Raw genomic sequence first — 14334 nt, 5'->3', positions numbered from 1 at the left:
GCCCAAATGTCCACTGACTGGTGAATGGATAAAAAGGATACACACACACACACACACACACACACAGGAATATTACTCAGCCATCAAAAAGAATGAAATCTTGCCATTTGCAATGACATGGATGGAGCTAGAAAGTATACTAAGTGAAATAAGTCAGAGAAAGACAAATACCATATGATTTCACTCGTGTACAGAATTTAAAAAACAAAACAGATGAACATGAGGTGGGGGCGGGGGGAGGCAAACCAAAAAACAGACTCTTAACCATAGAAAACAAACTGATGGTTACTGGAGGAGAGGTGAGCAGGGGGACGGGTTAAATGGGTGATGGGTATTAAGGAGGGCACTTGTGATGAGCACTGGGTGTTGTATGTAAGTGATGAATCACTAGATTGTACATCTGAAACTAACACGACACTATGTTAACTAACTGGAATTTAAATTAAAAACTTGAAGAAAAATGAAACAAATATATTTCCATCACCTGTTAAATAACAGACACACGTTAGCAGAAACAAATTTCACTCATTTGTAAAACGTATACAATTAAGGATATAAGGTATAACTACATCATTTTATGCAAAATTTTATTAGACCATCTAAGCTTAAAAGTTACTATTATCATATATAATTTTGCTCATTTTCTCGAATAAAACATAGTACTCTGAAAGGTCTATTCTCATTCTAGTGTATCAAAAATATTACAAAGCCCGTGTCCTTCAAATCTAATTATAAATTCAATAAATAAATCTAGTGATTTTATGCTAAGTGAAACAAGTCAGTCAGAGAAGAACAAATATCATATGATTTCACTCATATGTGGAATTTAAGAAACAAAACAAATGATCAAAGAAAAGAGACCAAAAAAAAGACTTAAATACAGAGAACAAACTGAGAGAGGGGAGGAGGATGGGTGAAAGAGGTGAAGGGGATGAAGAGTGCACTTATTGCGATGAGCACTGAGTCATGTATAGGATTGTTGTATTATTATATTGTACAGCTAAAACTAATATAACACTGTGTGTTAATTATACTTGAATTTAAAATTTTTTTAAAAATCTAATGATTTTAAATTGTTCCTTTAAAATAAAGCTTATTTTTTTCTTTTTTTTTCCAAAGATTTTATTTATTTATTTGACAGAGAGACACACAGAGAGAGGGAACACAAGCAGGGGGAGCGGGAGAGGGAGAAGCAGGCTTCCTGCGGAGCAGGGAGCCCGATGCGGAGCTCGATCCCAGGACCCTGGGATCATGACCTGAGCCGAAGGCAGACGCTTAACGACTGAGCCACCCAGGCGCCCCTTATTTTTTCTTTTAAAATTCTATCCTGAGCGGCCCTCTTGGCACAGTGGGCAGCGCGTCAGTCTCATAAAATTCTATCCTGGGTTTTAATTACTGAAAATCCACATTTTTTTTACTTATTTATTAAAAAAATCTACATCATAAATATGCTCTATAAAACAAAGACTTCTATTATTAACTTATTTATATGTATTAACTTTAGTCACTGTAACAACTGACTTTATACCCAACATTATTACAAAGAAAGAAACAGGTCTATTGACAAGTACGATATTACTTTCAGCCTAATGTTTAAATAAGGTTTAAACTTCAAAACATACATTGCCACTTAAATAAACTATCTTAACAAATAATGACTGGGATGTTTTTCCTCCAATTTTACACTCAGCTGAGGCAGCAAAAGCTATTGTTACGTTTTAAAAAGAAAAAAGAAAGTAACTCTAGGCTCCTAACCTTATTTTAAAAGGGAAAAGCAGCTACCAAGGAATACAGACTCTGAGTGTAAAATTAATACAGAGTCACAACAGAGATATCTGACTTTGCAGAAGCCAAGACACGCATATCTTTGATAAATGATGATGGGCAGAAGACCACTGATAAAATGTAAGATAAACACACTCAGAAAAACCTGGAATCTGAATCTGGCTGAGATGTTCATACTCTGTCCTGATTCACTGTTCTGCAGCCCACATACATAGAGGTAATAGATAGATTCATACATGGTTCCTTAGATACAGTCTATTTCTCTAATTCTTTTAATTATAGTAATGAATAATATAAATATAGTGTAATATATTAATGCATAAGACCTGTATAAGAAGAATATGCTAAAACAGGCCATGAAATATCCAAAGGTGCCCATATTATGTATAAAATACATTTGTGAATGAAGATGCTATTAAAAATATGCTCCTCAAAAACTTTTTAAATTTCTTTACATGTAGATGTGACAATATAAGATCCTACCTAATGATCTATATTTAATAATTATTAACCATAAATAAATTTCTGAGTATCATAAAGTCAATGATAGCTGTATTAATGTACTCATTTGTTCAAGAAATATTTAATGAGAGCCTACACTGTGCTAGTTCAATGTCCCAGGGGCTAGAGATATGAATGGTATACATTAGGGTTTGTGAGAAAACAAAAAATATCTCAATGAACATGATCTCCATTATTATCTTTGTAGATCTCCAAGAGAGGATTATAAGGTCAAGAAGACAAATTGTCATAATTCTTCTTCCTAGTCTACCAAATTATAAACTATGCATTATAATGAATATATATATTATATATATATATAACATTATGTGTTATATATCATATATAATGTATGCAATTACACATAAATGATAATGTATTAGTTCTATGTCAGGAACATGACCTGTTATCAGAAAGGATAATGTCTACTACCCAGGGCTTAATACATAGTAGATATTAGGTAAACACCTAATGAATAAGTATGTAAATAGTTGTGATATTTCAAGATCGACAACAATATGAGTTGGATTCCCTAGTTATAAAAAAACTGAAATCTGTTCCAACAAAACTATCTCTACAGCACATGCATAATCAGACTCTGAAAAAAACAGCTAGAGCTTTGATGGAGAATTATAGAAGTTAACATCCAAGAATGAAAACTACTGTTTTGCTAGTGTGTAGTGAAAAACAAATTCTAGTATATGTGCTGCCAAAGCGAGCACGAAAAAAAATTCTAACTCCAGACTTTCTTTGGACTCCGCTCCTGCTGGAATCTCCACCCTGTTGGCCTGCCCTACAAATCTGGGACTTGCCAGCCCCTACAACTGCATGAACCAATTCCTTTCAGAAAAAGAACCAATCGCCCAATCAGTGAGTATGTATGTGGCTCCAGATTCCTGCACTTTCAAACAGTACTGGAAGTCATGGGAGGTGGAGTAAGAAGGAGGGAGAGAAAGAAAGACACTGGCACATTTCTCTAAGTTTCAAATCCCTCATGTATGATAATCCGTCATCTCTTCAAGTATGTTATGTTAATGAAGTAACTCAACAACAGCTTTGAAAGTATGACATGGCTACATGAACCTAAATTAATCACAATTACTCAAGGAGAATATGTAAGGAGAAACTGAGGCAACACAGCACAAGCCTGCTCAATAACAGGAAAAAAATGTGTTTGGGGTTGTAAATACATACCATAAAATGAGAGTAGTAAGTAAGAGATCCACAAAAACACAGAAATATCATAACAATTGAATAACCACGAAATATTGATGTTACGATTACAATACGTTTGCTGATTCTATCAAATAGCATAAACTCAAGTGTATTATAAGAAATAAACCAAGTTGATACATACTTGTGACAAAAAATTTTTTTGTGAAAGTACAGCTATCAAAGGCAGCAATTTTCTCCTGCAAGACTACAACGAGGATCCTAAAATTAGAGGGAAAAAAACAACAAAAATGTGAATGTGAAATTCTGTAAATTAAATCATTAAATTTAAAGAAGTATCTACCAATGCAATTTAGGCAAGAAACATCAGCCTCTTAAAATGTAAAAGTACAACCACAAAATACTTACTGTAATCAAGAGAGACATGAATAGAAGAAGAAAAGTAATAGAACAAACTACAGCTCAAAACATTATTTTCCTCTAAATAAAATTTTATTTACATTCATTATAAATCAAATAAATCTATCTTCATTAGGAAGGTATGAAATCAATAAACTGCTGGCTATTTACTAAAAGTGTTTTTCCAGTGCTGGCTCAAAGTCATGGAATTAAACGCAAAATGGATTTATGTAACCTGTCACTTAAAATGATTGCTGAATTTCCCAACACAAGAGCGAAAGAAAGAAAGAAAGTAAACTCAGACAACTGTTATTCAGTATAATTGAGTCATTTCTGATTGACTCAATATATTAAAATTTAAGCAGGATATGTATGAACTATATTTCTCCCAAAGCCCAAGATTTATAAAAAATTAGGAAGTTATAAAATATTTTATAACCAAAATTTCTAAAATACATCCAAAATGAAGTTATTTTATAAATTAATATTTTGAGTACTTCTCTTTGCGTAACATTAATGTAAAGACCCAAATTTCAAAGTTATTTTAATAATCAAATAAAAGATTATAATTGTTACATATTTAACATACTCAGGGTATTTTTCCAAATTTGGGGGAGGTAAATCTGAGTAACAGATGTTAATGATGAGTGGGAAAAAAGAAAATGTTGTCTTTAACATGCACGCTTTATTAATCTTGTTCATTTGCTAATGCAGAACAAAATCCTTAACACAGCTGACAACACATAATAAATGATTCTGTCATGGCACTTAACATAAGAAACCAACCAATCAGCAGACCCAGGTTAAAAGGCTTAGCGAATCCATAATAAGAAGGTGACAAACTCAAATGAGAGAAAATGCAGAGAGACAAATAAATATGAAAAGCTTTTCTTATAATCAAGCAGCCCCTCCCCATAATATAGTAACATACAAAATCATTTCCACAAAGACGGTTTAATTTATTACGAATATTGCTAAGTCCAGAAGACTGTACCTTACAGCTGATTTGCAAAAACAAAAGAAGAATTAACCAGGGAGAATCAGAGCTGACATTTTATAGAGCAAAATCTAAGCAGTATCCTGACATCCACACAATAACTTTTCCTCTGACCTTTACCACATCTGAACTCATGCAACTTCTAAATGGAAAATCAATGTTTTAAAATTACATAATGTATCCAAATCAACAGATTTTTTTGTTGTTGGAGCATATCTTCAATGGTTTTTCTTTATGAACCTTAGCTACATCAACCAAATTTCCAGAGAATTTCATAATCACTTTTCATTAATGACATCTCATTTCATAAATCACTTTTATCTGCTTTTACTCCTACTCAGAAGTTTCACAATCATAATCACCTATGATGAGTACACAGATGACTATGAAAAGATTAACTGTATTAATTTTCAAGGTAATTTATATATGTTAAGATATTAAATGTGCTTATTATTTCACAGCTAAAATTAAAAGCAACAAACACAAAAATATTTGTTGTAAGAAAAGTTGACCTAACTGCATCATCCAGAAACACAGTACTTGGAACAAGCGCAGATTTACTGTAACAGTTTAAAAAAATAATGCAAGAAATATTTTTTTAAAAATTTAACTGCATTGTGTTTTTCTGTTTTCTAATATATTTGTGTATTTGTAATATAGGTAAATTATGACCTAAAAATCGTATTTGTACTTAATCTCCCTTTTCAAGTGTGTTCAATTTTCTGTTTGGCTAAATATGTACGTAATCTATTTTGTGGGAGCACAAAGGACACTTGAAGAGCTTTCATTATATTTTCCCAGGTTAAATATATTACCCACTGGATCCACCCATTCAATAATACTGATTTTGAATAATTTGATGTGTCATTGGATAATTACATTATCCCAGCAATAATATTTCTGTTTCCTATAATTTTGAGTTTGATATTATTTGAAGTATAAATATGCATAATAATTAGATCTCCACTATGAACTGCACACTATCACTGAACAGCTTTTCTTTGTCCTATTTCATGTTTTTGTACTTGAATTCAAAGATGTTTATCATTAGTATCAAAGCCCACATGTTCTTGTAGTTTGTATTTGTCAGGTATGTCTTTACCCTCTTTCTATAGTCAACCTTTCTGAGTCATTCTTTGAATCTCTTTAAAATCTAACCCGAGAGACTTTTATTACAAAATTTATTTTATATTGACACAGCATAAATTACTGTGTTTTCCATGTTCCATGTGTTTGCTTTTTGATGAGATGTAAGATTTACAGTTTCCATCCATGACCTCGATCAAGACATTTACCATTGCAGGGCTGCAGTTTTCTCAAATGTAGAAGGAAGTATTGAGTAATAGCAGATCCTTAAAGTCCCTATCTCCGCTAATGTTCAATGGCTATAAATTAATTCTGCATTATCGTTAGGTCAGGTTCAACCCAGATCTGAGTTTTCCTAGAGATATCAACAAAATAGATTTTAAAGAAGGAAAATCTATCTAGTCCATGTTTTAGCTCTACTGTGAAATAACAATATTTAAAAGTCATTTTTATTGTTCAGAATATGCTTCATTTTGATGAATGCTAATAGGAAAGTTATATTGCATATCATAAACCACAGAAGCACAAACATTCTGTCTATTAAAAAGTTATGTTATACATGTAAAAAAGTTCTTCAAAGCAATATTTAATCTTTATACATTTGCTCAGATACTTTTTATTCTTTTCCATTTCAGTTTTTAAATGCTAGTTATGACTCACTAAACTTAATTCACTCATGGGTCAAGACTGGAAGTTTGAAAACATTCATTCAGAAATCTTAACAGTTATTCCATTTGGCAGAATTCAGAAGGTATTTTGTGACTTCTTTACAAGATAAGTCAACGATGGTAAATAATACTAGTAGAGCTCTACCTGCCCAGGAGATATCTTACCTTGAACAAGAATCACAGGAAGAAATTCTTACCGTTTGTTGCAATGGAGATCATAGATAGGTGTTTTAAACTGAATAGACTTGACCATCTCCCCAGTACGAAGTGAATAGAGATCTACACAACAGTAAGGTGGACTTGTGCTAAAAAAAAAAAAGAGAGAGAGAGACAAAAGCCATTATTTTTTAAAATGTGGGAGGGCCAGTAAACTCTACATTTTCAATGATTCATTATATACTATACAGTGGTTAACTGAACATAACAAAAAAAATTAATGAAAATTTTAAAAAGAACATGAATTATTCATATGGATATGAATAAAATACATGGATGATCAATAAAAAACTCTACATTTTCTTATTAACATGACATAAAACCCCTAATTAACAAGGAAATTGATATGAACTATTAAAAAAAATCATAATATATCCCAATTAACTCATTTCAGAAATGCAAAATTTGGGAAAAAGAAAATGAAACTCACTCACCAAGTTATTACTATAGAAAAGAAAAAAAACCATGAGATTTTTAATAAATCTTAATAAAGGCAAAGAAGTATTTGATACTTAAAAAATTGTTCACCGTAAGAAACATTTCATTAATCTGATCAAGTACAGCAACCTTAAAACTAATAAAAACTATCAATCATATGTAATGGTAAAACACTGAAAATCATCACCCTAAAATCAGGAACTAGACAAGAATACTCATTATCAAACCACATATACTCAACATAGTATGGAAGGTCTTGTGCATAAGGCAAGAAAATAAATTACTATACGGAAGAAATAAAGCTGTCATTATTTGCCAAGAACTTGACTGTAAGTATAAAACTTAGTAATACAAATATGTATGTCAAAATATACATAAGACAACCCCATAATAGGGGTGCCTGCGTGGCTCAGTTCGTTAAATGAGTCATGCCTTTGGCTCAGGTCATGATCCCAGGGTCCTGGGATGGAGCCCCACATCGGGCTCCCTGCTCAGCAGGGAGTCTGCTTCTCCCTCTGCCCCTCCCCCCATTCATGCTTGTGCTTTCTCTCTCTCTCTCTGAAATAAATAAAATCTTAAAAAAAAAAAAGACAACCTCACAATAAAGATGAACCATTAATATATGGATTGTTAATATGGGTTGTTATTTAATTGATATATCAATTTACCCGGGTCACTAATACAACAGCACCTGTATTTTTATAAATTAAGCACAAACCATTATAAAGTGAAATTTTAAAATATACATGTTGAATATATGAATATACTGAATATCTTGGAATAAATCTAAGACTTTGACATATTTACACAAAAAGAAACAAAACAAAACAAAGCAAAATAAACTGAAGTATATACCATAGGCTGACAGACTTTCTAAACTGATACAGTTCTACCCTAATAAAAAATCGAAGAATGAGACCTCATTCTAAAATGTATATAAATATGCATTCCACATGATCAGACTTATATTGGAAAGGTACAGTAATTAAGACACTGGGTTCTTGACACTAGAACAGATAAAGAGATTGATGTTTCCATCTTAACAAAGTAGGAAAAGGAGAGCAAGTTAAATCCAATAGAAGTACAATGAGGGAACTAATAATACAATATGAAATGGAATGAAAGTGGAGTAAGCAAAAGAAAAAAATCTTATGGAACTAAAACCTCGTTTTCTGAAACCAATCTAAACCAATCTATAAAGAAACAATCTGAATATCCCAGTATCTATAAAAGAAATTGAACTCATAATTTAAAACTTCTCACAGTGAAATCCTCAAAAATGGCTTCATTTGTAAGTTCTATCCATCATTTAAACAAAAATGTTTAGATACCCTACTAAATAAAAACTTAAAAAAATAAGTAAAATTAGAACTATCATCCAGCAATTCCACCTCTGGGTACTTATAAAAAAAAAAAAAACACTCAAAAAGATGCACTATGCACTGCCATGTTCATTGCAGCACTATTTACAACAGCTAAGACATGGAAGCAACCTGTGTCCATCAATGGATACGTGGATAGAGAAAATGTGTTAGATACAGATATAGATATGCAATGGAATATTATTCAGGCATCTTCTATTAAAAAAAAAAAAGGAAATCTTGTCATTTGTGATGTGGATAGACCTTGAGGGCATTATGCTGAATGAAGTAAGTCAGACAAAGACAAATACTGTATGAACTCACTTATATGCAGAATTTTAAAAAACAGAAAACCTGAACTCTTCAATACAGAGAACAGACTGGGAGTTGCCAAAGGTAAGGGTAATGCAAAATGGGAAAAGATGGTCAAAAGGAACAAACACGGGGCGCCTGGGTGGCTCAGTCGGTTAAGCGTCTGCCTTCGGCTCAGGTCATGATCCCGGGGACCTGGGATCGAGCCCCGCATCGGGCTCCCTGCTCAGCGGGAAGCCTGCTTCTCCCTCCCCCACTTCCCGTTTGTGTTCCCTCTCTCGCTGTCTCTCTCTCTCTGTCAAATGAATAAAAATTAAAAAAAAAAAAAGGAACAAACACCCAATTATAAGATTAACAAGTCCTGCAGATGTAATGTACAGCATGGTGACTAGAGTTAACAATCCTGCATTATATATTTAAAAGTTGCTAAGAGAGTAGATCTTAAAAGTTCTCACCAAAAGAAAAAAAAAATGATAACTGTGTGGTGACGAGTGTTAACTAGACTTACTGTGGTGATCATTTTGCAATATATACAAATATCAAATCATTATATCATATACCTGAAACTAACATAATGTCATAGGGCAATTATATCTCAATTTAAGGGAAAAAAAGTATTATGATACTGGTCTGAGCACAGACATATAGGTCAAGGGAACAGAATAGAGAGTCCATAAATAAACTCACACATATGGCCAAATGATTCTCATCAAAGGTACCATATAATTAAGTGATGAAAGAACCGTGTTTGAACAAATGTTGTTTTTAAAAATTAGATATTTGCATGGAAGGATTTAAAATTTCCCCTAACTTATATACAAAAATTAACTCAAAATAGATCACAGTCCAAGAAGATAAGAACCAAACATAAGGACCAAATAGTTTCTAGAACAAAATTTAAGTAAAAATTGCTTAAACAAGAAAAAGAAAGCATGAACACAGACATAACTGACAACCCAAAATTATCAAAATTGACAACTTTTATTTTTTAATATAGATATTTAAAAATGAACAAGCAAGTCCCATATTGTGAGAAAATATTTTCAAAAGATGAATCTGACAAACGGTTTGTATCCAGAACATAAAAAAGAACTCTTATCACTCAATAATAATGATACATACAACGCATGTTTTAATGGCCATAATATGTTGCAAGACACTATACCAAGATATACAGATAGCAACTAAGCACTTGAAAAGATGAAGTGAAATGCAAATTAAAACCACTAAACCACTAAGGGATACCACTACACTCACTAGAATGGCTAAAAGTTAAAAGACTGGTAATACAAGAATGCAAAGTAATTAAAATGTCATACATTCCTGTTGGGAATGCAAAATGGTACAGTCACTTTGAAAAATAGTTTAGCAGCTTTTATACATTAAACATACGCTTACCATATGTCACATCTAGGTAATTTGTTATTCATAATAAGACAACACTTAATGTAGATCAATAGGTGAATGGATAAATATACTGTGATATACTGAAGCAATGGAATATCACTCAGCAATTTTAAAGAACGAGCTATCCATACAACAACATAAATGAATCTCAAAACCATTATGAAGTGGAAAAAGGCCAGATACAGAAGTCTATGTACTGCATGAATCCCTTTCCATGAAAAGGTAGAAAGGGAAAACTATAATTATAGGAAGCAGATCAGTGGTTGCCACGGGGCAGGGAAAGAGGGAAGTGCCATGAAAAAATGTAGTGGATGATGGCAACATTGCTGTGTCTTGATTATGGAGGGTCCTTACAACACAACTGTATACAACTGGCCAAACTGGAGGTGGGGGAGAACCTAATTAAAACCTGAACTTCAATCTCTAAAACTGACACAAGGCAAAAATTCTTTTCTTAATGTTCCCAAGTAATTAATCCAGTCCTCTGCTGAGAAGCAATGAATTAATAATGAATGAAATCTAACATTTTGCCAGACCAACTGGGAAGAAAAAAACAGCCTGTCACCTTCAATTAGCAGCTCATTATAGCAACAGTACACTAGAAACTTGAATTCTGATCATTTCACTGGCATCCATACAATGTCACAACTGAGATTCTTCCTGCACAAAACTTTCAATAGAAGTGTAGAGTTGACCGAACGAGGCTTGGTAGAATTGAAAAATCTATTTATATATGGAAAAAAAAGCTCTTATTCAATGCCTAACAGAAAAAGAAAATTCTTTTAAAACCAGAGTTTTCAGAAAGTCACACATCCATAAAGGAGTCATGCTATTTGCCAATAGCACAGTTATGTACACGCCTGACATATCCTTTTGTTTTTCTCTCTTTTTAAAAGCCTTGACTATTTCCCTGGGACACAGCAAGACAATCTTAATTTTCCTCATGGATAGGCTGATGAGAAAGCTTTCCATAACATCAGCAGTATGCATGCCCCATAACAGAAAGGATACGTGTCAAACTAAAACTAAAATATACAGACATGAAATAAGCTTTTACTTTGCACTCTAATATGCACCAGATAGTGCCACAAGAAAGTTGTATAGAGAATGAGTCTTCATTAGATCTCCAGAACTCAAATGGGTTAACATTTTTACAGGTTTGTGTCTGACATTAAACATAAAGCTATCACTTAACTTTATAATAAACCTGATTAATTCCTTAAGAAAAAAAGTTCCACATAGAAATGTTGAGAGCCAAATTTAAAATGTAACTAAATATATTGCAAGCAAACACCAGAGGTTGGAGAGAAAGGGGGAATGATGCAATCTGTATTATTAAATGGTTGGTTCAGGAAGTCTAACTTGTGGCCCCAGCACCTCTGTCTTTCCAATACATAGATATCAACATGCATAGTATAAAATTCTGTTGTACTTTTCATGATAAATATAAAAAGAAATAAACACAAATGGTCCTTAACTGACCTTCTCTTTACCTAAGTAGCTTGTTTTATGGTGAGTAACCAAGAATATAAGCTGAAAAATTTTGTATCAGAATAATCTGTTACCTATTGTACCCACAACCTATACCGATAAGGGAAATTATTAAGCTTTTCTTAGGGAGGGAAAACTCTTCCCACAGCCAATGGGACAGTATTTACACAGTTCAATCATTTCAGTGAGGAGTGTTGATGAGAACTATTTGAAGGGCAAATTTTTTTAAAAGTTTCCATTATTGAAAATGCAATGGTTAAATTAAGCAGTAAGGAACTATAAAACAAAATAGATTTCTTAAAAGAAAAAATATTGAATATATTATAAATATAGAAGATAAACAAGAAAACACTAAACATTTCGATCTAAATACCTTGCCTACTTCAGTATTTCTTACTTTCTCTGTCATAATTTTCATCACATTAAAAAATATTGTTAATATAAATATATTTAATAACAATTTTTTATTTTTAGAGCAGTTTTTGCTTCACAGCAAAATTGAGTAGAAGATACAGAGATTTTCCATATACCCCTCCCACCATTCATGCATAGACTACCCTTTATCAACATCCCCCATCAGAACGGAATGTTTGCTATAACTGATGAACTTACAATGACATATAATCACCCAAAGTCCACAGCTTACATAAGGGTTCACTCTTGGTGTTGTACATTCTATGGATTTGGATAAATTTATGATGACACATATCCAACATTATAGTATCATAAAGAATAAACTTATTACCCTAAAATTCCTGTATGCTTTGCCTATTCATCCTTCCTTCAAAACACTGATCTTTTTACTATCTCCAGTTTTGCCTTTACCAGAGTAGAGCTGAAATCATAGAGGATGTAGTCTTTTCAGACTGACTTCTTTCACTTAGCAATATGCATTTAATTTTCCTCCATTTCTTTTTATGCTTGATAGCTCATTTTAGTCCTGATTAACATTCCATTACCTGGATGTACCACAGTTTATCTATTTATCTACTGGAGGATATCCTGATTGTTCCATGTTCTAGCAATTATAAATAAAGCTAATATAAACACCTGAGTGCACTTTTTGTGCAAATATAAATTTTCAACTCCTTTGGGTAAATACCAAGCAAGGTAATTTCATGAATCATATGGCAAGAGTTTAGCTTTGTATGAAATTGCCAAAATGTCTATCAAAGTGGTTTTACTATTTTGCATTCCTACCAGAAATGAATGAGAGTTCCTGTTGCTCCACAACCTTACCAGCATTTGACGGTATCAGTTTTCTGGATTTTGGCCATTCTAATAGGTGTGTAGTGGTATCTGATTGTTGCTTTAATTTGAATTTCCCTGATGATATAAGATATGGAGCATATTTTCATATGCTCAGTTGACATCTTTTGCCCAATTTTTAATCAGGTTTTTCATTTTCTTATTGTTGGGTTTTAAGAGGTCTCTATATATTTTGGATAACTGTCCTTTGCCAGATATGTATTTTCCACGTGTTTTCTCCCAGTCTGTGTTTCATATTCTCATTCTACTGACAGTGTTTTTGAAGAGCAGAAATATTTTAGTGATATCCAACTTTTGTTCAGAAAATTGAACCTGTGAAGTACAGGATAAACCTCAGAAACATTTCCAGAATGAAGAGGAAATGAATAAAAGGGACGAAATGGAAAAGAGCAGATAAAAAGAACTAAACATAGAGATTCAATTAATGGAAATACATATTTTTTTTAATTTTATTATGTTATGTTAGTCACCATACATTATTAGTTTTTGATGTAGTGATCCACGATCCATTGTCTTCATATAACACCCAGTGCTCCATGCAGTACGTGCCCTCCTTAATACCCATCACTGGGCTAACCAATCCCCCCTCCCCCCTCCCCTCTAAAACCCTGTTTGTTTCTCAGGTCCATAGTCTCTCATGGTTCATCTCTCCCTCCAATTCCCCCCACCCATTTTTCCCTTCCTTCTCCTAATGTCCTCCATGTTATTCCTTATGTTCCACAAATAAGTGAAACCATATGATAATTGACTTTCTCTGCTTGACTTATTTCACTTAGTATAATCTCTTCCAGTCCCATTCATGTTGATGTAAAAGTTGGGTATTCATCTTTTCTGATGGCTGAGTAATATTCCATTGTATATATGGACCACATCTTCTTTATCCATTCATCTGTTGAAGGGCAGCTCGGCTCTTTCCACAGTTTGGCTATTGCGGACATTGCTGCTATAAACATTGGGGTGCATATGGCCCTTCTTTTCACTACATCTGTGTCTTTGGGGTAAATACCCACTAGTACAATTGCTGGGTCATAGGGTAGCTCTATTTTTAAATTTTTGAGGAACCTCCACACTGTTTTCCAAAGTGGCTGTACCAACTTGCATTCCCACCAACAGTGTAAGAGGGTTCCCCTTTCTCCACAACCTCTCCAACATTTGTTGTTTCTTTCCCTGTCCATTTTGGCCATTCTAACTGGTGTAAGGTGGTATCTCAGTGTGGTTTTGATTTGGATTT

The 14334-nt window shown here is 33.1% G+C and overlaps 1 protein-coding gene across 10 annotated transcripts in view; it reads right to left on the bottom strand.

Moving 5' to 3' along the window:
* Window positions 1-14334, bottom strand: part of BCAS3 (BCAS3 microtubule associated cell migration factor) — a 598224-nt gene that overhangs the window by 460276 nt on the left and 123614 nt on the right. For all 10 annotated transcript variants that reach the window (XM_035026671.1, XM_035026672.1, XM_035026670.1 and 7 more), the window contains exons 8-9: window positions 6807-6914; window positions 3644-3720 (exon numbers count right to left, since the gene is read on the bottom strand). In XM_035026671.1, coding sequence (XP_034882562.1) covers window positions 3644-3720; window positions 6807-6914 — 185 coding nt within the window. The remainder of the gene's footprint in view (window positions 1-3643; window positions 3721-6806; window positions 6915-14334) is intronic.

The sequence above is a fragment of the Mirounga leonina genome, unplaced genomic scaffold (genome assembly GCF_011800145.1).
Source record: "Mirounga leonina isolate KUSES-001 unplaced genomic scaffold, KU_Mleo_1.0 Mir_200, whole genome shotgun sequence".
NCBI lineage: Eukaryota > Metazoa > Chordata > Mammalia > Carnivora > Phocidae > Mirounga > Mirounga leonina.
The sequence above is the reverse complement of the archived record's forward strand: the minus strand, read 5'-3'. Positions and strand labels throughout refer to the sequence as shown.